Source organism: Ailuropoda melanoleuca, chromosome 8 (assembly GCF_002007445.2).
Source record: "Ailuropoda melanoleuca isolate Jingjing chromosome 8, ASM200744v2, whole genome shotgun sequence".
In the NCBI taxonomy this organism is placed as follows: Eukaryota; Metazoa; Chordata; class Mammalia; order Carnivora; family Ursidae; genus Ailuropoda; species Ailuropoda melanoleuca.
The window spans coordinates 113,524,311-113,551,344 of record NC_048225.1 but is presented as its reverse complement, the minus strand read 5'-3'; the positions used below and the strand labels follow the sequence as shown (position 1 = coordinate 113,551,344).

The 27,034-nt window shown below is 36.5% G+C and overlaps 1 protein-coding gene across 3 annotated transcripts in view; it reads right to left on the bottom strand.

The window, feature by feature from the left end:
* Positions 1 to 27,028, bottom strand: part of KCTD3 (potassium channel tetramerization domain containing 3) — a 51,020-nt gene extending 23,992 nt beyond the window's left edge. For 2 of the 3 annotated variants that reach the window (XM_019804831.2, XM_019804832.2), the window contains exons 1-9: positions 26,857 to 27,028; positions 22,231 to 22,284; positions 21,925 to 21,970; positions 19,814 to 19,887; positions 15,510 to 15,568; positions 15,162 to 15,242; positions 14,095 to 14,232; positions 13,603 to 13,693; positions 9,037 to 9,227 (exon numbers count right to left, since the gene is read on the bottom strand). In XM_019804831.2, coding sequence (XP_019660390.2) covers positions 9,037 to 9,227; positions 13,603 to 13,693; positions 14,095 to 14,232; positions 15,162 to 15,242; positions 15,510 to 15,568; positions 19,814 to 19,887; positions 21,925 to 21,970; positions 22,231 to 22,284; positions 26,857 to 26,939 — 817 coding nt within the window. In that variant the 5' untranslated portion in view covers positions 26,940 to 27,028. Of the gene's footprint in view, positions 1 to 9,036; positions 9,228 to 13,602; positions 13,694 to 14,094; positions 14,233 to 15,161; positions 15,243 to 15,509; positions 15,569 to 19,813; positions 19,888 to 21,924; positions 21,971 to 22,230; positions 22,285 to 26,421; positions 26,520 to 26,856 lie in introns of those variants that run through there. The other variant, XM_034667187.1, reaches the window with a different exon arrangement.
* Positions 27,029 to 27,034: the final 6 nt, after the last annotated feature.

Sequence of the window (27,034 nt, the reverse complement as noted above, 5' to 3'; positions counted from 1 at the left end):
CAAGCAACATCCAGAGGAGTAAAGGGGGATAAGAAAAATGGGTTTGAGGATATTTCTTAGAAAAGAAGCCGTCTGAGTTGAGTTTTTTTAAAAGGTGAATAGTTCATCAAATGGGGGGTCGGGAACGGGCAAGCCCAGGGAATCGAAGAAAGAGAAGACGGAATGTAAGTGAAGGAGGTTTTAAGAAGCAAATATCCCAAATTAACAGCAAAAGACCCAAGAATATTTAAAGGAGAGAATTCTAGGGTCACCTTGGTATGGCATCATGGCCCTTCACAGCTGTTTCCGGACAATATATAATAGTAGAACATGACACATAAGGGTTTGAAGACTCATGGGAAGGAACAAACCAATTAATTCCAAATGCAGCATATATTAAAAGCATAAGCCAGAAAAGATAACTGATTTCTTTTGACTCTTACACCAGTGTAGCGTATTTCTCTTTCCATTCAGAACTTTACTACATACAAGACAAAGCCAGGAGCAATAAAAAACACTGAAAATTCTTAACCGGAGCGCCAGCTGGCTCAGTCAGCAGAGCGTGACTCTTGATATCGCAGTTTTGAGTTCGAGCCCCATGTTGAGTGTAGAGATTTCTTAAAAATAAAATAACCGCTGTGCCACCCAGGCGCCCCTGTGAAGCGTCTGCCTTCGGCTCAGGGCGTGATCCCGGCATTATGGGATCGAGCCCCACATCAGGCTCCTCCGCTATGAGCCTGCTTCTTCCTCTCCCACTCCCCCTGCTTGTATTCCCTCTCTCGCTGGCTGTCTCTATCTCTGTCGAATAAATAAAAATAAAAATCTTAAAAATAAATAAATAAAAATAAAATCACACACACAAAAAAAATCTTACAAAAAAGAAAAGAAAATTCTTAAACCATCTTGAAAAACCCAGGCCCCTAGCAGGAGGAAAACTGATATACACTGGGCAAAAAGGGGGGGGAAAAAAAAGGTGAGAATTGCTAAGAATGTCTTCTATATATATTTTCCATTTATATATAAATGCGCATTTATACACACACATGAATACACCATCTCAGCCCAACTAGTTAACCAAAACAAAACAAAACCAAAAAACAAACAAACCCAGCAAAAGAAAAAAATAAAACACAACACACACACAAAAAGCTAATAAACTCTTTGACGAGATTGGCTGAGAAATAAACTTGCCACCTCAAAGCAGAAAATCATCATTTCACACACAATTTTAAGAAGTCTTTTAATTTTGATGCCAAACAATGGTTCAGAACATGTGAAACCAACTATATTCAGGACTATGGCCCACGTGAAAGACAGAAATAAAAACAAGAAAACCAACTAACATCTAACATTACTCTAGAGAAGGATGAGGTTCTGGGAAATCAAGGAAGACATTCTGAATGATCTCAAGAAATTTAAAGTGTCACTCCTACTTAGGCTCAACAATCTTGGCCACTATCCACAGGGAAGACACAGTATAAGTAATGACAAGTTCCTGTCTTCGGGGACCCTTCAGCAGAATACTGCTTATAGCAGCAATCCTGCAGCACTGCCTCACACAAGTTATAATGAAAGGAGCTCAACCTCTGGAGGAGCTCTATCACGGACATACCAGCCCCAGCAATTTTCTTTGGCTGGTGTTGTCAAGTTGGGAAGAACATTCGTAATAATATATGGTTTCTTTTACTGGATGTGAACAAATTACTACGTACCATCTCATAACATAGCTGCCTACCTCACGAGCCTTTGAAAACAAAGCAGGGCACAGAATCCCCTTCACTTACGGATATGTTACAAGTAGCTACTTGAAAAAAGCCGGGGGCGGGGGGAGAGAAATCACCACTTATTTTCTCTCTGTATAATTACCAGTGTATCATAATTTGAAAATTTTAACATTAAAACTTTTTTCCTAAAGTTGTTAGGGAGGACTTCCACTGCCAGTCAGGATGGGATAAAAACAGCATCAGATTATTCCTTAGGGGGCAACAACAACAAACTGGCCCAAATACACGAGGCAGCTGTTTTAGACACTGGACAACAGGCAGCAGAAGACTGAAAGATGGGAAACAGCCACGAGAGGTCCTGCATTCACCCACAGAGAGGTGAAACCCAAGTGCAGACTGATGCTCTCCCTGAATGGAAGAGACGGAGATCAGAGCGCACAGCTGCCAAGGTGGCTAGAACTTGCGAGCAAGTTAGAAGGAAGGCAGCACCTGCACCAGGATGGAGTGGGGATGGCACGGAAGCTGCACAGGGGACATCAAAAACGTCTCCTTGGGGTGCCTGGGTGGCACAGTGGTTGGGCGTCTGCCTTCGGCTCAGGGCGTGATCCCGCCATTATGGGATCGAGCCCCACATCAGTCTCCTCTGCTATGAGCCTGCTTCTTCCTCTCCCACTCCCCCTGCTTGTGTTCCCTCTCTCACTGTCTCTCTGTCAAATAAATTAAAAAAATCTAAAAAAAAAAAATTTTTTTTCTACATACATTTTTCTACATTTTTTTCTACATACCCCAAGGGTTCCCTATGTCTTGGCAGACGCCGGACCGCACCTGGGCAGGAGAAGCATCCCCCAAAATAGAAGAGAGAGGCTGTCACAGGACTGAGCACTGAGTGGCGATAACAGAGTTTACACAGGTAGACGCCAGTAGTTCCAGCTCAGTGGGAGTGGAGAACCCTTGCTGAACACCTCAGACATTCCTCAGTAAAGACTTCAAAAATGCAACACTTTAGGAATAAGGACCACACCCTTGAAAAGGAGCCAAGCCCTAAAATAAAAAATTAAGCAGAGGGAGGCCACCTCCTCTTAAAAAAACATAACAACAAGCCCAGCAGGATCAAGGTCCTCCCAGGACAAAATTCACCTGGACAAAATTCACATACTTTAAAGGAAGACAACATCCCATGTCGCCTACATAATGTATCATGCATATGTCCAGCATATAATCAAAACTTCCTAGACACGTAAAGCAGAAAAATGTGACCCAAAATAAAACTATGACATGATCCAGATATTGGAATTAAAGTATAAAAAATAATGAAACAGCTATAATGAATATGTTGGATTTAATAAAAAGCAGACCATAATGAGTAAAAAGATAAGAAATCTCAGCAGAGGAAAAAAACTAAAATGGAATTGAGAGTTTAGAGCTTAAAAGTCCTATATTACAAACAAAAAACTCACTAGATGGGCTTAACTACAGAGTGAATACTGAAGAAATTAGGTCAAAAACATTAAAGACAGATCAAAAAATTTACCTAAAGAATGAGGAGTAAAGAAATGGAAAACAACAACAAGACAGTGCTTCAGTGATCTTAAGGCCAATATCAAGTGGTCTAATAGAAAACTGAATCCCAAAAGAAGAGGAGAGAGGGATAAGCCTTGGAGTGGAGTGGGAAAATGAGGGAGGAAGACAGAGAGACACACAACACTGAAAACTCCCTTAGCTGTGCCAATCAAAAATGTCACCAGACATTTCCACATGCCCCCTAGGGGATAATATTATCCCTGGTTGCAAACCTCTAATCTGGAATATATAAAGAACTATTACATATCAATAATAGGATGACAAACTCATAAAAAGAGAACAATAACTTAAAGACATTTCCCAAAGGAAATAATACAAATGGTCAATAAGTACATGAAAAGATGCTCAGTATCATTAATCAACAGGGAAATGTAATTAAAACTACCATTAAAATCACTGCACATTCATCCCATACACTGTTAGCAGAAATGTAAAACAGTACAACTGCTTTGGAAACCAGTTTGTAAGTTTCTTATAACATTAAGCATAAACTTTTCGTATGATCCAGAAATTCCACTGCCAGGTATTTACCTTGAGAAAACATCCACAAAACAAAGACAGAAAACATGTCCAGAGAAAGACTTTTTCTTGAAATCGTAACACCTCTGAATTGGAAATAAACCTAACATCCCTCAAAAGATAAATGGATAAACAAATTCTGGCATGTTTTCAGTGGAATATTACTCAGCAATAAAAAGGAATGGACCACTGATAACCTACAACAATAGGGAGGAATCTCAGGAACACTATGTTAAATGAAAGAAGGCAGACACAAAAGAATACATACTATGTAATTCCACTGATGAAATTCCAGACAAGGAAAATCTAATTCATGGTGACAAAAAACCTCAACTCTGTATACAACAGGGTTTATGCTGAATACCTGGCTCTCCTTTTGGAAATCTGGACTCTTAGTATGTGCTAGGCAGAGGGTGCCTATGTGACGAGCCTCCAGTAATAAACCTGGGCACCAAGTCTAATGAGCTTCTCTGGCAGCCACTACTCAGGTATTGTTACAATTCATTGCTGGAGAAATTAAAAGCATGTCCTTTAAGACACCACTGGAAGAGAACTCTTGAAAGCTTATACCCAGTTTCCACTAGACTTCACGCCATGTGTCTTTCTGCTGATTTTGCTTTGTATGTTTTTGTTGTAATAAATCATAACTCTAAGTAGCTCTTGCTGAATCCTGTGAGTCCTCCTAGCAAATCACCGAACCTGAACTGCTCTTAGGGACCCCTCACACAAACACAATTCTGAAGTTCAGAGGAAGGGTCCAGATTAGATACATGAACATGCAAGTCATCAGCACACATCAGAGTCCATGAGATCAGAATAAATACAGAGGAAAGATGAAATGCAAGGACTGAACTCTGGGGCACTCCAACAATTTGAAATCAGTCAAAGGAGGAAGAACTAACAAAAGGAGCTAGAAGAAACAAAGAAGTAGGATAAAAATCAGGATTACAGGGTATCCTGGAAGCCAAAGAAAGAAAGTCCTCAAAAAGAATCATTAACTATATCAAATGTATCAAGTGACAGCTCTAAAGTTTTAATAAAATGAGACTAGGAATCAATCATAGGATTTAGCAGAGTACAGACCACAGGTAATACTAACAAGAGTAGTTTTATGAAGTGGTGGGAGCAAAAGAATGATTACAGCAGCTTCAAAAAAGAACCGAAGAAGAGGACATAGAAACAAGATCAGGTAACTCCTATCTTCTGCTTTAGGAAAACAGAAACACAGAGCAAAAACTGGAAGAGTGTAGTTCTTGTTGTTATTCTTAACACAGAATTACAGCACGGTTGTGTGCTGGTGGAAATGACCCAAAGAGAGTGAGAAGTTTTTACAATGAAGGAGAGAAAAGAAACAGTTACTGGAACAATGTCCTTGCATAGGTGAAAGCAAACAGGATCTAGTCTACAACTAAATACAAGGAGTTGCCCTTAGATTAAAGCAGAGACAATTTAATCACAGTAACAAACAGAACAATAGAGTATATGAGCACAGATACACACAGATGGCCACACAGGATATGATTTTCTCTATTTTCTCAATGAGAATGACAACGTGTTGGAAGTCTAAAGAAAAGGAAAACAGTGGAAACAGTCATTTAGGAGAGTGACAGAACAGACAAGAATAATGCAATAGGATTTCTGGATAGCTTTTAAAGGCCCACTTGAGGATAGAGGTCATGAATTGAGACTAGGTATTGTTTTGTGTGTGTGTGCGTGTATGCATTTCTTTTCCCTAGTCATATTTAATTATTCAGGTGGAGAGGTGGACTTGGCCAGGGTTGGGGTTTTTCAAGGTGAAAACAGCAAAGAGAGTGGTGCAAAAAAATTGAGGCTCTGTGCTAGTGTGAATGTAATGACAAGAATCTAAACCTGATAAAAAGGGAAGTGATAAGTAAAGATCCCAGTGGAGTTACAGAAGTTTTTGAGCTGAGGAACTAGAGCTCGTAACTTCAACAGAATAAAGGATAGTGACCTAGAAGAAGCTGAAGACTATACAAAGTAAAGTCCAGATGGCACGAGATTTGAAATTTGGGGAGGCTGGCTGGGAACTTGGGAGAAAAGGGAAGGAAAATGGTCTAGAACAATAATTCTCAAAGTGTGGTATGTGAGTCTCTGTGGGTCTCTGAAGCTCATTCTAGAAGTCTAAGAGGTCAAGACTATTTTATGTAATATTAAAGAATTATTTACCTTTTTGCTCTCGTTATCTCAAGAGTGTACAGAGCAGTCTTCCAGATGCTACATGACATGATGGGGTCATCATTATGACAGCTAATAGAATCTATGTATTTATTCTTATGTTTTCTAGAATTGTCTATGTTGGTAGCTTTAGGATATAACTAACTTTGTAAGTTTCCCCAAGACTACCTTAGTTTGTTCTAAAAACTTCCACTATGTTCTTACTGGCTGTCTCCGGTTTTAGCTGCTATAATCTCTGCAACCACGTTTTTGTCCAAGAAATTATTTTAAAATCCAAACTTTCCTTAAGCCTACAAAGAAACACAATAAAGAAATAAGTACATTTTGCTGTATTGGGCAATATTACTGTTAAAAATGCTCTAGAAACTTTCGTTAAGTTTTTTTTTTTTTTTTTAAAGATATTACTTACTTATTTGACAGAGAGGGAGCAGAAGCAGCGGGAGCTGCAGGCAGAGGCAGAGGGAGAAGCAGACTCCCCACTAAGCAGAAAGCCCAATGTGGGACTCGATCCCAGGACCCTGGGATCATGACCTGAGCCAAAGACAGACGCTTAACCAACTGAGCTACCCAGGTGCCCCAACTTTCATAAATTTTTAACATCAATCTGAAACTGTTAAAATATTCTAAAATAAATTTATTCTAACACATTTTCATCTACTTATTGATGATTTTTGGCTTCAAAATGAAAAAATTAGAACATGTGCCTGCTCGACCCACAACTGCACCATCGAAGCCTAATGGCGCTTACAAATACCTATATGACGTGGAAGGGCGACTGGGCGAACACTGAGCCAAACAGGAAATAAATATTAGAAACAACAAAAATTATCTTTCCCTCAACTTCACAGATGTTGATCAGTTGCCTTATTTGTGCCCATGCAACAGGACATTTTGACTACTACTCTAATGCCAGTTGTGGTTTCACGGAGACCAAAATATTCAGACTTTAAAGAAAATAAAACATTTTAGATGAAGATGTGAAAAAGTCTTTAAAACCCAGAAACTGTTACAGAATTTCACACTGGGAATGAAAAAGACACTGAAACACCTTACAGGGTAAGTTACGACACCGCACCTGCTGGAGGGGTGCGCACCTGCCTCGAGGCCAAGAAAACCTTGAAGACGTGACAACGCCGAACGCCTGCGAGATCAAAAGTCAGTACAAGAAATCACCATGCTGCCACTCCCTGAATTAAAGATTTGGCAGACGTGCTACCTTGTCAGCAGGACTACATTTTTGTCCTACAAACAGATGAATATACAGTTGTAGCTGACCCTGGTATTTTGCTTCTATTAATCTGGCATCAGCACCAACCAATCATTAAAGATCTTGTGTGTGAATGTCTGGCCACAAACACAGGGGGTGTTGAAATATTCAAAGTGTTCAAAACTTTTATGACTCTCACGCTTTACCCTAAATCATCCGTGTGGACATCTGCACTGATGGTGCAAAGCAATGTGGGTGAAAATGGCAGGCACCTTAAGCGCAAATGAAAGGAGGGGCACCAAACCACCAGCAATCATTCAATTCTTCTCTGCCACACACTCTCAAAGAAAGAAAAAAAGACCAGTTTAACTTCAGAATGTCCTTGACGAAGCAATGTGTATAAAAATTTGTACTGACTAAATCTTAACTGAGTAAATACTAAATCTTAATTTAGTATGCATTCTTAATATTCTGTGTGACTAAGTACTATGTGTCAAGTAAAAGCATCTTCTCAAATGCTGGAGCTGAGACTAACCTAGCTATTCTTTTCACATTTTTTATTTTATTTGAAAGGATGACAAACTATTCTAACTCAGATTTGAGTATTTGGTAGATCTTCCTCAAAACTGAACAAAGTGAGCTGGTTATTTCAATGATAAAAATTCAATGTTTCAAGTGCAATTTAGAATTCTGGAAAACTTTTATCTGCCACAATGAACGAGATGGTTTCCCAATACATAAGAGTTTAGGGATGTGGTCAGCAGTTATAGTAAGAAGTGTGATTTTGGGGGGGGTTTTGGATATTGTACAATGAAAGATATCAACATTTGGAAGATCTACGTAACTCAGTACACCAGCATTTTCCAAATGACCAATGCGTGATGTCACAAAACCATGCATGGATAAAAGATCCATTCAAAGTATAAAATAGACTGATGAATTTTAATTTAACAGAGTATGCAAAATTCACTGCTATGATTTCAAATGTTTAGAAGAGTAGCAAAAAAAGAATATCTATGGTTATCTGAAAAGTCCATAAAAATGTTTTTTCAACTACATATCTGCGTAAAGCCAAATTTTCTTCATAAAGTTCGACCAAAAAACATAATGCAGCACACTAAATGCACAAACAGGCATCAGACTCAACAGAGTATTAAAGAGATTTACTAAACTGTAAACCAATGCCACTCTTCTCACAAATGTTTTTGGAAAACAAAGCTATTTTTCATTAAAATGTTTTTCACGTTACCGTGCAATTGATTTATTACTGCTATTTTAAAACTAATTAATATACATTTATAAAAATTTCAGTCTTAATTCCCATTATGGTAAGTAACAATAGATATAATCTACACAAGCAAACCCTCTTAATAGTCCTGAATGATGTTTTAAGGGTACAAAGTAGTTCTGAGATTAATTACAAAGGGATGAAGTTCTGAGAATTTCCGATATAGAACCAACAAACGAGGAAAAGGAAGAAAGTTATTTACCCTATCTTCAGGCCCTGTAGTATAAGGAATTGAAGAGAAAGCAGTCCTCACTAACTGGGATCCAGGAGAAGCACATTCTCATAAAGCAGCCAGGTTTTAGCTGGAGCATATGGGTAAAAAGATTCTACCGTCTCTCCTAAAACACCAATTTTTACCCCCTCTTTACCAGATCTTTTCTCTCATACTGAGTGGTCCTATTATCACTGAACCTTGGAAAAATGATATAGCAGCTATCCTAAGTAACAGTCCAGGTCAGTTCTTATAAAGATGGGCAATCCCTCTTAAACTTCAGAATATTACATAAACCAGCAAAATGCAGCATAAACAAGGTTTTCCCTACCAATTTCACTTCCACTCCCTCCGTCTTGGACACTCCATAAGATGATGCTACTCTCTGAAGCAACAGCAACCATTTTGTCTTTGTCTCCATGTGGACCTCCAACCACTTTTGCATTTAAAGCTACTCGCTCAATAGTCCAATCCAAATATGGGCTTGTAAACACTTGTTGCCATCCTGAAGACTCTTTGATTCTGTTAAGTAAGAATGGAAACATAGTTAGACTCAGCAGCAATTAAGCAAATACAAAGGAATGTACCAAAAAATTTAATCACAGCTATATTTATTAAATATGAAATTTTGCCAATATATTTCCTCTATAAAGCCAGAACGTTATTCCTAAGCTATTTTATATTTATATACATAGGCCATAAAAACTGCTTAAAAAGAGACCAGAGTTCTGTATTGCTCCAAAGAAAAGTTCAGAAAAGTCCTTCAAATTTGAAAAAGGTTTTAACAGTTAAAAAAAAAAAAAAAAAGTTAGATCTTTCACTTTTCTACACAGAAAAGCACTACTATTATTACCTATGGATAGGAATGGTCAACAAAAATCAGAATTTTAGGATAATTATTATTCCTTTCAGTTAATTAATCAGTTATTCAGTTATTAACTGAAACTATCAGCAATCAACCTACTATTTTTCGGTACTTCAGTCGATAGGGGTGAATAGTCTACCCAGGCAAACCAAGATAAAGGAATAATCTGGTATACCATTATGCATTCCAGTATCTTGGACAATCAAATGAATAAAATGGAGGGTTGTGGAAACCCTTAGATTTTAAAGGCTTCTTCCTAAATGAAAAAATTTCATGAGCCTATTCATTCCCCATAAATAAAGGCCTACCAGAGTTCAGATTTGCAGTTAGGTGAATATAAGTGTTTTACTATTTCTGATAAACATACCAATAAATTTTTAATAATTTTTTCTGCTTTATCTGAATTTAAGTCTTTCAGACGTATATTTTGTGTGATTATATAGCCACAGCCTTCATACATTCAGAACTTAAGAGTTATGCAATCACAACAATGAATGACATAAACTTTAACTATGGAGTATCTATTTTTAAAGTTACACCAAATATGCAAACAAAATTGTAAAGCTTTTACTTGCCTTACCTTAAGAGAATAAACACACACGAGGAAAATAAGTACTCATTTATACACCAGCTGACATATTCATCACAAAAAACAAACTTCAGTATTCATAAATGATGGCTACCTGAAGACCTAAATGGAATCACTTTAGCTTCATTTTGTTTAAAAATGATGCTAAAGTAATACAATCATAATTCACAAAAATATGCAATTTGGCCTTCTTATTAATTTCAATAACTAATGGTTTCCTTAACTTCAAAGGAATACATAGAAATTGTACAATTCTTGGGGTGCCTGGGTGGCGCAGTCGTTAAGCGTCTGCCTTTGGCTCAGGGCATGATCCCAGCGTTCTGGGATCGAGACCCACGTCACGCTCCTCCACTAGGAGCCTGCTTCTTCCTCTCCCACTCCCCCTGCTTGTGCTCCCTCTCTCACTGGCTGTCTCTGTCAAATAAATAAATAAATAATCTTTAAAAAAAAAAAGAAATTGTACAATTCTTTTTAAGAAAATGTACAATTTTTCCTAAGCATTATACGGTCTGCAATTACCCGCTTTGGCCACCAGATGGGATCATGTGTTATGACAAACAGAAATAATCATTTAATAAACTCTAAACAAACATTGAGATATGAAATATAAACCCTCTTAGGAACTGCCAAACTGGGCATAAAGCAGGGATTGCCAGCACCTCAAGAATAATGACAATACACTGCTACACGGACGCAAACATATACCAGGCTCACAACAGTGTTCAATAAAGAGATGCTGTATTGATTTAATGAGGTGAATGATGTGATTTTGTGATCATTAATTTAGAAATATAATAAAATTGTATGTGATCTAATCTTTTACAGAGATCCTACTTCTGAGTTGTCTTTATAGAAATTAGGATATTATAAAATAAAGAGATGCCAAAAAGAGTAAGAGAATCAGGACAACATATTTGAAAGTGATTATAACAATTAGAAAATCTAACTCAACTGACATGATACTTACTTTTGTTTTTAAGTTAAAATTAAATACAAAGATAAAAAAATATATATGTTTTATGATTTTCCATACAAGTAATACAAAACTGAAAATACGTAAAACAAGACAGAATGAGCTCTGAACAGCACTCCATCTCCTTACTCCTGGCCACTGAACCAACACTATGAAATCAGGACAGCGATGCAAAGAATAGGATTATCTTCTACATTATAATATCAAAGAAATATAGTGGAGGAGTTATGACCAACATTTTGAAACTTACTACAAACATACTGTATGCCAAATTGTATGGGAATAGGCAAAATACATCAGAAAAGCAGGAGTCTAAAATTAGATCCAAGTATACATATAAACATAAAGCAAAATAAAGGAGGGCTTTCAAATTCAATGCAAAAGGATAATTTATATGAAAATAATCAGAACATAATTAGCTACTACCCACATGGAAGAAAAGAAATAGATTCCTAAATCACACACCATAAACCAAAAGTAAATTCTACGTGGATTAAAGATCTAAAAAGAAATGCAAGCTCCAAGAGGGCAGCAATTTACAACCGCTCTCTGGGGCACCTGGGTGGCACAGTCGATTAAGCGACTCACTCTTGGTTTTGGCTCAGGTCATAATCTCAGCGTCCTGATGTGGAGCCCCGTGTGGGGTTGGGCTCTGTGCTCAGCACGGAGTGCCCTGGAGATTTCCCTCTCCCTCTGCCCCTCCCTCTCAAGCTCACCCTCTCTGTCTCTCTCAAGTAAATAAATAAATATTAAAAAAAAAAAAAAGGAAACAACTACTCTTCATTAATAAAGATACATAAAAGTAAAGCCTGAGAATGTAGAAAATTAGTGAATCTAGGTGAGAACATATAGGGGTTCCATGTCCTATTTCATTTTTTAGGGTTTTAAATTTATTAATATAAAAAGCTGTGGAAAAACAACTTGTGGAAAAGATTACACTATTAAAATAATTTGACTATTTCTTTTGAAATCTTTTTACTGCCACTGTGTTAAATGATTTAACTGTACATGAGGAAATGTAATATATCCTCAATTGTTTTCCTTTGTCACTATCCATATTAGTCTGTCATCAATGACATCCAGTGAAAGCAAAGAAAGGTCATGGTCAAAAGCAAATGCAAAGAATGTAAAATAAAACAACATCCTTCTTGTATTTGTCACTCAGTGAGTAAAATTTTGTGCAATACCACATGTCTCTGTTTGGCAAGTAGCAATCTTCAGCACTGCTGAGTAATAATGTAAGTTATACCTGGATAATTTATTATAATTGTTTCATAATTCCTCCAGAATCTCTTATCAATAAAAATGTGTAGATAATATTTAAGCAAATTAAAAAGTAAAGTCTTAAACAGTTTTCTCAATTTAGATCCATAGGTTAAGTTCAAAATACTTCCTAAAAAAAAAATCCTTCTTTCAAATCAGTCTTGCTTCACATGAAAGTCATCCCCCAAAGAAATCACCCAACGTCATTTTCATAGGATTTACTAATTAAAATAAAAACATAGAATGCTCTCAAAATGAAAAGTCTGCACTGAATCCCTACTGCAATGAAACCTTAAAGCAGAAATTACCATTACAAAAGGCTGTTTCACAAACATGGCAAACCTATCAGAAACTTATTAGATTAAAAAAATATATTTGGGATTCTTTAAATATATCTGTAAACTTTAGAAGACATTTTAAATATGTTTAACCTATTGTGGCTATTTTTCTTATCTAAACTCAATAGTGATAAAATGTTTACCCATTCTTTTATTTTTCAGCAATTAAGTGGATCATAGTCTAAGCTAGAATATCACAACCATTTATATGTGCTTCTGCACCATTCTCTGTCATCAGTAGCATTGTCTGCAGTGATTCTGAACTAAGAATCCTACCCCTTCCCCAGTTTAAAAAACAGAATCACTGGTCTACACTCTTCCTCATTCTCTTTTAGTTCTGAGAATGCAAGAATTAAGAAAACCAAACTATCTTCATGTAAGTCTCACACATTATAGGTATTAAACTATATCACTTCTGCTCACAACTGTCTTGCTTCCCTACCTCACTCCCAACTATCTGGTAGTCATGACCAATGTAGACTCTTACTACCCCCAACTATAGAGTACCAAAGACTGAAATCATTATAGACAGAAAATCACAGGGCTCAGATGAATAATACTGCCTAGCCAGTTAATACAATAGTTACATGATTCAGAAGCTGTATATAATAAGCAAAAAGAAATAACTACAAGATACCTCAGTTATGTCACAGTTGATACCAAGTGGGATATAGACAAAGGCTATCAGTAATACCTACCAAATTACATACAAAAATAAAAACAAACTAAATCTAGTCAAGAGATACAGAAATGGGTAAAATATGCAGAAAAAAAATATGACTAGCAACTCTTAAGTCTATAAATATAAAATCACAATTATTAAAAACTACTCCCTCTCCACAAGCAAACAATTATTAATTATACAGTACCTATAACACACAGCAAAATGGGCATAAGCAGCTACAATCCAGTTGTGATGGCCAGCAACTATTAGCACCTTTCGGGGATCCACAGGAAATCCTGTTGGTTTTAGAAAAACAAATATTTTATATTCTAAAGCAGGGGCTGGTAAACTATGGCCCATGGGCTGATTCTAGTCTTCTGCCTGTTGGGATCAATTAAGTTTTGCTGAAACACAGACATGCACATTTGTTCACATGCTGTCCTTGGCTGTTTCCATGCTGCAATGGCAGAGGTGAACAGTTCTGACAGAGCCAAAAATGTTTACTATCTGTTTCCTTTCATAACAATTTTGCCAATCCCTAAAAGTTGAGAGCAAACAGATTATGTTCAATGAGACTTTTCAAGATATAAATGTTAAAAAGAAAGTTGAAGCAAAGATTACATTTTTAAAAAATACTCAGTGTCACTCAGAACTAAAAACATATGCATTTTTCTCTATTTCTGTGGTCTTTGCTTACCTAGCCTAACAGTCTCTTCTCCAGTTCCAGACAGAGCAGGCGCTCCATTTCCCCGAGCTTCACCTTCTGTGGAATTCAGTCCATTCCTAGAACCAGCAGAGGACCTAGTTGTGTTGTTTATTTTACGACTGGGAATGCCTATAAAAAGAAATAATAAGATAAATTTATTTCTAAGTTCCACCTACCAAAAATTTAAGATTTCACACTGTAACAAAGAAATATACAAACGTGAATTTCATAATAGCCAAAACATATCTGCCAATGTAGCAACTGACTGCAAATAATTTAATTATAAAAACAATAAAATGAAAATGAATTAAATACTTTCAACAGATTTCTGATATTTATCATGTCATATGTGAAAAATAAAATTAAGATTTATCATATTATATTCCATTTCTATCTAGCTCTAGGTTACGGAAATCAACCATTAATTCATTCAGTCTATCATCAGTGTTTACATTTATAGTACCGTTGCTTTGTGTGAGGTCCAACTTACTCATGGAAACTTCTTTACAGCTGACTGTCAAATCCCTTTTGACAGGGGAGTCTTTTTTGGAAGGAAATCTTGCTCAGAAGCCCATCTTAACACAAGTAAAGGCAGAACTCTTCTAACTGCCCGAGGTGGGGGCGGGGATGCCACCTGCCTCTCTCCTGTACACTGACCTACTTCTGCAGAGTTCCTGGGGTTCTACAGAAAGGACAACTGACTGACAACCAGTGTTCTATCATTGAGGTTGGCAAACTATGGGCCATGGCTGTTTATGTCAGTAAAGCTGTACTGGTCCTATCCACTCATGTCCGTGGAGTGTATGGCAGAATTGAGTGGTTGCCACACAGATCTTGTAGCTCCCAAGCCTGTCTGGCCTTTTACAGAAAAGAAAAAGTCTGGCACATCCCTGCTCTAACATACAGTATTACTTCTGTTTAAATTAAAGTTCGCAACATTTCCAGCAAATTTATACGAGAGAAATTCGATAATCAAAAGAGATTTTCCTATATATATGTTTGTACTTGCTTACTGATTAAAAAAACATTTTTTTAAAGACTAAATAAAGTAGAAGTACCTGGTGGAGGCAAGTAACCATGAAAAAGGACACTGCCACAAGATGAGCGCTCCAATTCTTCACATAAGAGAAGCCTTCTTACTAAAAACATTTCAAAGCAAACTTGTCAAGAGTACACGCAAACAGAAAAACAGTACTCCATTTTTATTTTCTCTAGTTAAAGAGGATAAGGGAAATGTTTAAGTTAAATCAGTTGACAACATCTATTTACTGTGAAAAACCACAAAAAGTAAGCACACTGAACTAGTCCATCAACAAAAGAGGACCTGGTATAAAATATACTTCATTAGGCAAGTTTGCTACACGAAAGGTCGAGTCATAAATACAAAATATCAGGACGACACATACCTAATGGAGTGATTCCATAAAATTCTGCTTCATGCCTGAGAACATTAATACTCACTCCCCTACAAAAAAAACCAAATAAATGATATATATCCTCCAGCAGCGGCAACTTGGATGATCATCTGAAGCAGAAGGAAAAAGTACTAGGTTCTTAATGTGAACAAAGTCATAAGGCTTTAAAACTTACTTTTCTCCTAATATCTTTAGTCATTTTAAGAGGCCTAAATAAAAAAACTGCATGCCAACAAAAATATTTCCTTACTTAAAAACCATTCCTCTGTAGATGAATTGGGTGACTGAGAGATGAGGGCTTCAAAGGGCTAGTATAAGTAAATTATCAAGAAGTACCTAATAAGGTAAACAAGAGTAGAAATAATTCTTGTATGGCATTAACTGCTTTTGTTTCCATAATAATCATTTCTATATGTATTTAAACTCCCCAATTACACTGTGAAACTCCCTACAAGCATGATCTACTTCTATTTTTGTATCCCTCACGCAGTGCTTGCATATAATAATTAGTAATAAATATTTGTTGAACAAAGAAATTTTCAGATAAATGGTTCTCTTCTCATTAGAACAAAAATAAAAGCAAAATATAAAGTAAAAGGAGGGGGAAAAAAGACTAGCTTTAGAAAGGCCTAGGCTAACCAGAAGATGTTATAGTACAATTAAGTAATATGAAAACACACAGTAAAAAGAACAGAAGAGTAAGAGTTTACAATACTAATAATTCATTTTAGGCTTTAGTTGTAATTCGTCCTTACTTAAAAGATATTGCCTGGGCAGAATCACTACAGATCTCATGGAATTAAAAGGACAATAAAGGAATACTATGAACAATTCTATTCCCACAAATTTGATAACCTAGATGAAATGGACCTGGACCAATTCCTTGAAAGACACAATCTGCCAAAACTCACGCAAGAAAAGAGACAATCTGAGTAGGCCTATATCTTCTAAAGGGACTGAATCAATAATTAATAATCTTCCAAAACAGAAAGCAACACATCCAGAAGGATTCACTTGTGAATTCTACCAAATATTTAAGGACAAAATCATACCAATTCTCTATAATCTCTTTCAGAAGAAAGAAACAAGAGAATATTTTCTAACTCGTTTTATGAGGCACTACCCTAATACCAAAACCAAAGACATTACAAGAAAACTACAGACTAGTATCTCTCATGAACACTGATGCAAAAATTCTCAACAATGCCATAAGGCAAGCAAGTGAAATAAAGATACACAGACTGGAATGAAGACATACAACGATTATTCACAGATGACATGATATTCTATGTAGAAAATCCCCCCAAAAATATACAAAAATCTCCTGGAACTAATAAATGATTATAGCAAGGTTGCAGGATACAAGATTAGTATAAAAAAGTCAATTGCTATATACCAATAATGAACAATGGAATTTAAAAATTAAGAACACAATACCATTTATGTTAGCACCAAATAAATAAATAGGTATAAATCTAACAAAAAATATGTAAGATCTACACGAAGCAAACTACATAACTGTAATGAACAAAATCAAAGAACTAAATAAATGGAAAGGTATTCTATGTTCATGAATTGGAAGACTCAGTATTAAGATGTCAGTTCCTCCCAACTTCATCTAAAATTCAATTAAATCCTCATCAAAACTCTAGCAAGTTATTTTATGGATAATAACAAACTGATTCTAAAGTTTATATGCACAGTCAAAAGACCAAACAGAATAAAGCTGGAGGACTGCCAGTACCCAACTATAAGATTTACCATAAACTATAGTAATCAAAACAGTGTGGTACTGGTGAAAGAAAAGACAATGTGAGAAGTCAACACACTGTATTATTCTCAGTATATGACATTCTGGAAAAGGCAAAATTATGGAGATAATAAAAAGATCAGCGGCTGCATGGAGTGGGGATCAACAAGCAGAGCACTTTTAGAGTAGTGAAAAGACTGCATGAAATTAAAATGATGGACATGGATCATCATACACTTGTCTAAACCCACAGAATGCACAACACCTTGAGTTAACTATAATATAAACTATGAGTTTTGTGTGGTTATGATGTGTCACTGTAGGTTCATCCTTAGTAAAAGAAAAAAAAAAAACGTACCGTTCTGGTGAGTGACGCTGATAATGGGGGGAGGCTATGCATGAGTAGGAGCAGGAGGTATATGGGGAGATCTCTGTATTTTACTCTCAATTTTGTTGTAAACCGAAAACTGCTCTAAAAGAAAGTCTTTAAAGAAAAAAATCCCCGTGTTTAATAAACATATGCAACTTTAATGTTAAATTGCTTTTATTTGTCAAATTGGTTGTGACTGGTTTAACACAAAAATAGTTAAACCTTTCTTATTCTATTTCAAAACTACTTGTGTTCACAGTAGTACTGGCTAATTACAAGGTGGCGCAGAACACAACAGTTCTTGAGGAACTCCAGTCTCCCAAGGAGGACGAGAGAACAAATACGGTAATTGTAACAGTGTAATAAGGGCAACACAAGAATTTTATGGAAGGTAGAGAATTAGAACACAGTATTTTTAAAATTCCTTCCCATCTTCTTTTGAAAGGTACTACTCAGAAAATCTTAATTTGCTAGGCCTCTTTAAATGAAATGAGCAGCAATTTACAAGCAGAACACTCAATAAATACAGATATTTAATTCCAACTAATTCTGCCTTTCCTGAGTTACCTAACTGTGGATGAATCAACAAGGACACTGACTAGAAGCAAATTTAGGCTTCTTTAATCAAATGCTAGGGGTCAAAATAACTTTACTCAGGAAGTAAGTAGTTAGTAACTTATTTGCCACCTCCATCTAGACCAAGAAAACAAAAAGCTCCAACGAACTCTTTATTCATTCAATAAGTATCTGTTGAAAAGCTACTATATGCACTCTTTTAGCACTGGAAAAATCCCAGGAAACAAATTAGACCAAAAAATTGTTGTCACCTTTAAGGAGCTCATACTCCAGTGACTATAAGCCAAAAATTATATAGTATTATAAAGAAGCAGGTCAAATAAACAACTTGAATTTTTTTAAATTTTTTTTAAAGATTTTATTTTTAAGTAATCTCCACACCCAATGTGGGGCTTGAACTCACAACCCTGAGATCAAGAGTCACACGCTCTACCAACTGAGCCAGCCAGTTGCCCCTAAACAATTAGAATTTTAAAAGCTGTATCTAAAAAAGTATAAAGAGATCCTCAGGGAAAGTTCACCGGGAGGGGTGCCTGGGTTGCTCAGTTGTTAAGGTTCTGCCTTCAGCTCAGGTCATGATCCCAGCATCCCTGCATCCCGGGATCAAGCCCTGCATGGGGCTCACTACTCAGTGGGGAGTCGGCTTCTCCCTCTCCCACTGCTGCTCTCCCTGATCATTCTCTCTCTCACTCTGTCTCTCTAAAATAAATAAATAAAACCTAGAAAGAAAGAAAAAGAAAGAAAGAAAGAGAGAAAAAGAAAGAAAGAAAGAAAGAAAAGAAAGAAAGAAAGAGAAAGGAAAGGAAAGAGAAAAGAAAGAAAAAAAGAAAAGAAAAGAAAAGAAAAGAAAAGAAAAGAAAAGAAGTTCACTGGGAATATACAGAATAAAAGAATAATAAAATACAAATTAATTGTAAGTTCTTGGTTGGAATTCCAGACTATGGCAAAGTTAAAGTAGTAGTTTAAGTGGTCATTTGTTTATCTACAAAAACCCATGTTAGATCCTCGGAATATATAGTACAGTGCTCACCCTGTTGGAATTTAAAGTCGAACAGGAGAGAGACTACTGAAAAAGGAATACATGTAAGGAATGCTGTGGTAGTAGCAGAATAGGAAACTATGAAGACCTATATTAGATAGACACAACAGAGATCACTGAAGAAGTCAGGATTAAGCCAAGACAAGAAAGTGGTGAAACTGTCAAAGCAAGAGAAATTAAGCAGGGGCAAGATCATAGAGCCTTAAGAAACAATAAAGTCCAAAATCCCTAGCCATTAATCCGAGGACATATTCAATAAGACTTTTAAGCAGAGTAACAACCCAGATTAGATTTATATTTTTAGAAGGTAATGTTGGCTACACTGTGGAAAACCAATCAGAGGAATGCAGAAGGCAGGAAACTGGTTAGGAAGCTGATGGGAGTAGTCTAGAGGAAGAGAGAGGATAGGATGGTGGCCTCTACCTGTGAGTTTAATTTGGAGGAAACTTCCAAGCAAAAGCAAAAATAATTTTGGGGGGGGGACACCCTTCTCTCCACAAAATATACCAAAAATACATACCTATCAATTAGAATTTACTTTAAAAGAATGCATTTCTTACCGTAAATCTAGTTCTTTTGTCCGAAGAAAATTTAAAATGGGTGCAAATGCTGCTGGATCTCGATCAATAAATATCTGTAAACGAGGAATTGTTTCATTTGTTTAAGAATTGTTTTATTTTCAAATTATAAATTAAACTAACATTAATATGTGTAACACAAACTTAGGGAATGAACACTGAATTATTTAAATACTATATTTACTTGATTCCACTCTTGAATTTAAAAGTTTCTAAAACTGGAATGCAGCTTTAACTGTGAGCATTTAATGTAGTACTGTCTACCCACCCCAAAAACCTATTATTATATTGATAATATTTTAATTTGTAGGAAAAATGGCATCTATTTATTGATATCTTTGGTAAAAGTGACACCTGAGGGAAAATTTTTATCTGAAATATACTAGAAATTCAGTAAATACTTCAAGAACATGACACATAAATAATACCTTCTTAACATTATCATTAATTATTGGTGACAGTGATTGTGACTTACATAATTTGTGATTCATATGTGAATCGTTAAAACAACAATGTACTTTTATAATACACACGGGTAATCAAAGGTAAAACTGCACACTGGGGTGTCTGGGTGGCTCAGTCGTTAAGCGTCTGCCTTCTGCTCAGTGAGTGATCCCAGAGTCCTTGGATTGAGCCCCGCATCAGGCTCCCTGCTCAGCGGGAAGCCTGCTTCTCCCTCTCCCACTCCCCCTGCTTGTGTTCCCTCTCTCGCTGTCTCACTCTCTGTCAAATAAATAAAATCTTAAAAAAAAATAAAAGTAAAACTGCACACTGCTGTCAAAACTGGAAAAGAGGGGCAACTGGGCGACTCAGTCAGTTACGCATCTGCTTTTGGCTCAGAGGTCATGATCTCAGGGTCCCGGGATGGAGCCCCAAGTGGGACTCCCTCCTCAGCAGGGAGTCCTGCTCCTTCCTTCTTCCCCCCCACCCCTGCTCCAGCTCACTTTCCCTCTCTCTCAAATAAAATCTTAAAAAAAAAAAAAAGAAAGAAAGAAAAAGCCTGGAAAAGAATACTATTCACATAACACCTTCACATCCTATTATCTCAATTTCCTCAAAAGCTAGGGATGGAGGATGATGAAAAAAACATTTCTTAAAACCACAGAATATATACTGAGAAAATAAAATGCTTCAGAAAATATGAAATATATAATTGATAACTTTCTATAGGAATGTATACCAACTCTATTTGAATCAATTATAAAAGTCTGGACCATAAAACTGAGCACCCTTTAAAGCTTAGGTTAGTCAACTAGACAGGGGATGGATCGCTTACAGTAAAGCTCTTTATACTCTTATTATGTTTATACAATGAATGAGGTTGTTCTAGCTTCATAAATTCTTGCTTTTGTTTTCATTAGAAACAATGAGAAGTTGGAGAAACACCACAGATCAGTGGAGAATCTTATTAATAATGTCTTTTTTATAATCTCATATGGACACACCTGCTTTTGCTGCCTTATTTCATCTGCAAATTCCATCACTGCAAATAAATACCTTTGACCAGTTTGTTGCCTCCAAACAGAAAGCTTTTTTTTTTTTGGTTTTGTAAATACTATCCATTTACTTTACATACAATATTGCATACATCATAACTGCTTTTTAAACATACAAAGCAGTATTTTTGTAATAAAACCTAGTAGTTCTCTTCTTTCCTCATTTTGCCACTGCTACACAAGTTCTTAAGGTTATTCTCCAACATAAAAGAAATTGTAGGACTTTACTAATTTAAATACCTTACCATTCTAACTCAATATCAAAATGTTTTAGTATTTATATTCATTTATTTATTGTTAAAGTTTTAATTACTGATTAAAACTATTTCCTCTCCTGACAATGTAAGCTCATATCCTTGAAACCCTCTAATCATATTAAATTGCTATATTCAGTATTCCACTTAGAGTTCCCTTCTATTAACTATAGAAAAACTATTTACAAGAAAAAACAAAACACTTTTTAAGTACATATATGTCACTTTCATTAGTGGTTATTAAAAGATTAGCTTTCCTGTCTGTTTTCTTAGAGTCACCATAAAATAAGGGTTATAAGCATTAGTTGATTCAATTTAGAAACATGTATCAACATATACTCACAGCACCAGTTTCATCTCGAAGTGTTGAAATTCTTCCACTCAGCAAACTAGAAGATATGAACAATAAACCAGAGTTAGTTCTTAAAATCTGAGTATGAATAAAATGCACTAATTCTTTATCAAACATCAAAGACCAATATAAATGAATCATCCTATCTCTAAAGTAAAATAAAAATTTTAAAATTCTATTTTAAGAGTTAACATTTTTTATCCAAGAAATAAAAACATTAATTTAACTGGAAAAAGGAAATTATTCTTTTAATGATCAAGTTTTTAAAAAATGGGATTAAAAAATTATATGAAATACCTGGAAAAAAAAGAATCTGGAATCCACATAAGAGTTTGTCTTGAGGTACTAAATCTGCAATTAAAAATTATCTGGTATTATAAAAGAGGACATGATTTGAAATTTCAATGTTCGTTAACCTGCCTTCATATGTCGGCTAATAATTTACAAGTTGTTGCACAGCTATAGCTACATCAATTATGTGTATCTATTAATTTAAAATTTTGCCACTTTCAATTCAGAGTTAAGATTATTCAAAGAGTTCTCAACAAAATCAAATAATTAACTCACTGACATATAGTGCTTCTTGAAACACTACTTTCCAGCATGCCCATCTGCTTAAGAATCAACAATAAGCCCATCACAACAAATCCAAACTTCTCAACATAACATTCAAAATTGCCTTTGGGTCCTGTTTCACCTCTCAAACATGAATATTTTCTCATCTAATAAGACAACACTTCAATACCCCGGACAATTTGTGCTTACTACCATTTCAATATCTTTATCTCCACTTGAGCGACCTCCTCATGTCCAATAATCCAAATTCCATCCATTTTCTTGATACCACTCAGGTTTTACCTTCTCCTTAATGGCTTTTCCAAATATTCTATCCTATATTAACTTTCTGAGCTTTTGTTACATTCATTCATTCAAAAACCGCTCCGCAAATATCTCATGGTTCTGAGGTTAATTGTCATTTGATCAAGTCCAAATTGTCTTATTAGCATCAATTCTGGAGACAACTTTATCCCAGCCTACTGTAACAGACTACCTATGCATTTTTTTTTTTACTCTCTGTTGCCACCGCCACGTGTCCTCACACAGAAAAGAGCCTAAGAGGCCTCTGGTTTTCTCCACATTCATTATTTAGCATTATATGACTGCTTTAAAGCAGTCCCTGTGCCCATTAATCAGATTAAGAAAGTATCCAAGTAGTTTATTCAAGAAACCATGGCAAATTTTCCCAAGTATATATCTTACCAGAATCTTAACAAAAACTGAGGAACAGATTACAACAGTCAAAGGAAACTGACTTGGCCAAATAAATAAAAGCCAAGTCCAGTAAATGGCAAACTGAAGGCTACAGGATCCACTGCCAAAAAAAAAAAAAAAAAAAAAATCACTGTGTTCTGGAGGCTATCAAATTAATTCCAAATAAGGTCACTATAATTTATGATCTTTCATGTTTACTGATTATTCAGCCAAATAACTCAAATTTTGTGTTACTTAGAAAATTACACAGGTCAGCTTAAAGTTGTATTAGCAATTTCAATTAAAATCAGCAGTTTGGGGTAGGTTTAATAATTTGAAATCTCTGTGCAAAGGGATTGGAGCCTCACCCCCACCCATTTTTTTCTTTTTTTCAAACAAGAGTAAGAAAACATTTAAAATTACATATGACAAGCATAATTTTCTGCACTATATATGAAAGCCTTTTCTAATGTTTTTTATCTCATACCCACAGTGTGCCAAGAAGATGCCATAAAGAAGAGGTGGTCTATATACACAATGGAATATTATTCAGCCATCAAAAAAATGAAATCTTGCCATTTACACCGACGTGGATGGAACTAGAGGGTATTATGCTAAGCGAAATAAGTCAATCAGAGAAAGACAATTATCATTTGATCTCACTCAGATGTGGAATTTAAGAAACAAAACAAAGGATTATCAGGGAAGAGAGGAAAAAATAAAACAAGAGGAAACCAGAGGGAGAAAAACCTTAAGAGCCTCTTCATAGGAAACAAACTGAGGGTTGCTGGAGGGGAGGGAGGTAGAGGAATGGTAACTGGGTGACGGACATTAAGGAGAGTATGTGATGTAATGAGCAGTGGGTATTACATAAGATTGATGAATCACAGACCTGTGCCTCTGAAACCAGTAATACATTATATGTTAATTAATTGAATTAAAATAATTAAAACAAGTAAATAAAACTGCAAGTCCAAAAAAAAGGGGGGGAGGCGATGTCCAATCTGGTCTCAGCAACAATGTCACTAAAGATATTAGCATATCCACATTTATACTTCTTGTCATTTGCCTCCTTCTAAATTAACTTGGAAGGAAATTAAAATTATTTATTCTTCAATGATACTATCCCACCAACCCTTGAATTTCCCATTTTTTACTTCAAACTCCTTTATCAATCCTATAAGGTTGGTACTATTATCGTCACTTTACATTTTATGAAAACTAAGCACTAAAAAATAATTTGCCCTAGGTTGCTGAACCAGTCCCAGGTAAAGCCTGGGAACCAGAACCCATAACTGCATGATTCCAAAGTTCTTTGTAAGTCCCCCACTAGCTGGTCCCAGACCTCTCTCATGAGGCCTCAAATCATATTCATTCATAACAGAATTAATCACAAATTGAGTTCTATTAGGTTTCTTTCACTTCTTTAGTTTTTTTTTTTTAGTAAATAATGTTAATTCTAAAACCTCATCTTCTCTACTTCCTCAATCACCAATAAAGTGTTAAATAAATCATAAAAACCATTGTGCATTTTTATAATTCCTTTGAATTATAAAAGGAAGGAATTTCATATCCTTCCTGGGGAGGGGACGACAGGGACGAGGGGGGGGGGGCAACGAGGACACACACCTTACCTGCAGCATATGCTTCCCTGTTCACAGTATACTCTCCTTTTGATTTTTATTCTATCACCTCAGAGCCAACTTCCATTCTATGCCACAGGTCATTCTCCCAGTGGCAATTCCTTAACTTTAATGACAATGAAATCAGGATTTTTTTTTTCCTTTACAATGATTTAAGTGACTGTGTTAATATGTCTTGTACAACATACAGATGCCTTCTGGATCCTTCTAGCTCTAAAATGCTCCAAGAGTCTACGATTCAAAGTAACTCAAGAAAATATTCTCAGAATACCTGGAGTTGGATGTTCTATTTTTCTACAGGCCATGTCATTACTTATTTTATAAACTATGTTATCCTAGCAAATTTAAAGTTTATGGTGTTTTTATTTAACTTCTCATTCCTATCTAACAACTTTCATGTCTTCTAAATCATTCAATCTAATAATACATTTACCTTATTTTGTATTCTTTGCTAGTATCATCGCTTAGAAAACCTTAGATCCTGTTATGATCTAGTTCCATACACAATTTAACAAAATAAAGTGTTCCAGCTCCAAGATGGCTGCCTTTTATGATTTAAAAATGTAAACTGAATCCTAACAGTCAATAACAAGGTTTCACTCATTAAACCACCCACTTTCAATATATAGTAAATAACGATACATTTAAGTTTTATCACATTAGTGTATGTCCTTTAGAATGCCTGAAAAAAGGTATCAACAATCTATAGCAATTAGGAAGGAGTGCTGGGATTTTAAATTACTATAGTGCTATTCCTCAGCATTAACATACACTTTAGGCCAACTTTTGTGGGGTATTCCATTTTTGCACCTGGAAGTTACCAAACCTGCAAAATTTTCATGTGATTTTAGGGAAAAAATCCGTTTCTTACATTAGGAGACATAAATATTCTCCAAAGGAACGGTATCTATATAACACAATAATGTAGAATCTTATCTTACACTGTTAAACAGTTTTGTTTCCGGAGATGAGGGAAAAGAACTGGGAAAGAATGAAGAATTAGTTTCTTGTGTTGAATTCTCTAGCACACTTAGAAAATGATTAAATGTTTAGGATTAAAACACAATACGTTTTATTCCTACCGTTCATACTGCTACTGTTTCAGCATTTTAAAAAATATTAGTTAAGTTTTAGATGTTGAAACCCTTCCATATTCTCGAGCCCTTCGTCGTTCACCTCCTACCAAGCTTTAAACTCAACCACCCCTTCCTTCCAACAGAGCTGGCAAAAACCCATTTCTGAGAAGAGTGACTCATAGGCCATAGCAAATCCACAAAAAATTATTTTCCCCCCAACAAGCTTAATAAAAGACACAGACGGGGAGTGGAAAGCCAGAGGGAGGATAAAGAGGTTTCAGTCTGTCTACTCTGAGTGTGCCACACTGTGCCAATATCCAAGGCTTTCCAGAACTGTTAAAACTGCAGTTCCTGCATCCATTGCCCGGCAAGTTCAACAGATCGTTCAAAGCCATGCACCCAGAAACTCAGAAAATAAACAACGTACTGCGATCTACTGCACTCCATCCACCGAAATCCTTAGAGATTACGAACACTCCTTAATCAGGAGGGGAAAAGAACCCTGAACTCTTTCTTACCCAAGGGAACCGACACCTTGTTGACCGAAGAGAAAGAGGAGGCAGGTTCATCTGCAAGAGCCAAACCACAAGGCCAGGCTTCTACAAAGTAAATTCCTCAAATACACCGTAAGGTTGCGTGAGGAAGGCTTTTTAACGTTCCTTAGCCTGACAGCTTAGAAAGGGGGAGGGACAAAGGTTGGCATTCTAGGAAGGCAGCCACTTGGGCACATGGGCCCGGCTCGCGCTAATTCCAGAGGCCCTCCTGCTTCTCGCTTCCCGGAGCAGATACTTCAACTAGAGATCCGCCGACATTCTTCCCGCCGGGAGGGCCCCCCGCGTTCCCCACCTGGCTCGGCACCCACCTTCGCCCTTGTCCCCGCGACACCCGCCTCCGTCGCCACCCTGCAGGCCGCCCGCGGCATGCCGGCTCCAGCCCCTTCTCCGCCGACTCACCTGGTCCCCCCTACGTTCAGCTGCACGATCTCGCCGCTGCCGGCCGCCGCCGCGGCGAAGCTGCCGCAGTGCCCTCCCGCCATCTCCGGAGGCTCCGGGCGCGCACGCCACCCGCCCTCCCCGGCCGGGGCCGTCAAGCCCGCGGCCGGAGCCCGAGGCGGAGGCGGCGGCGGCGGAG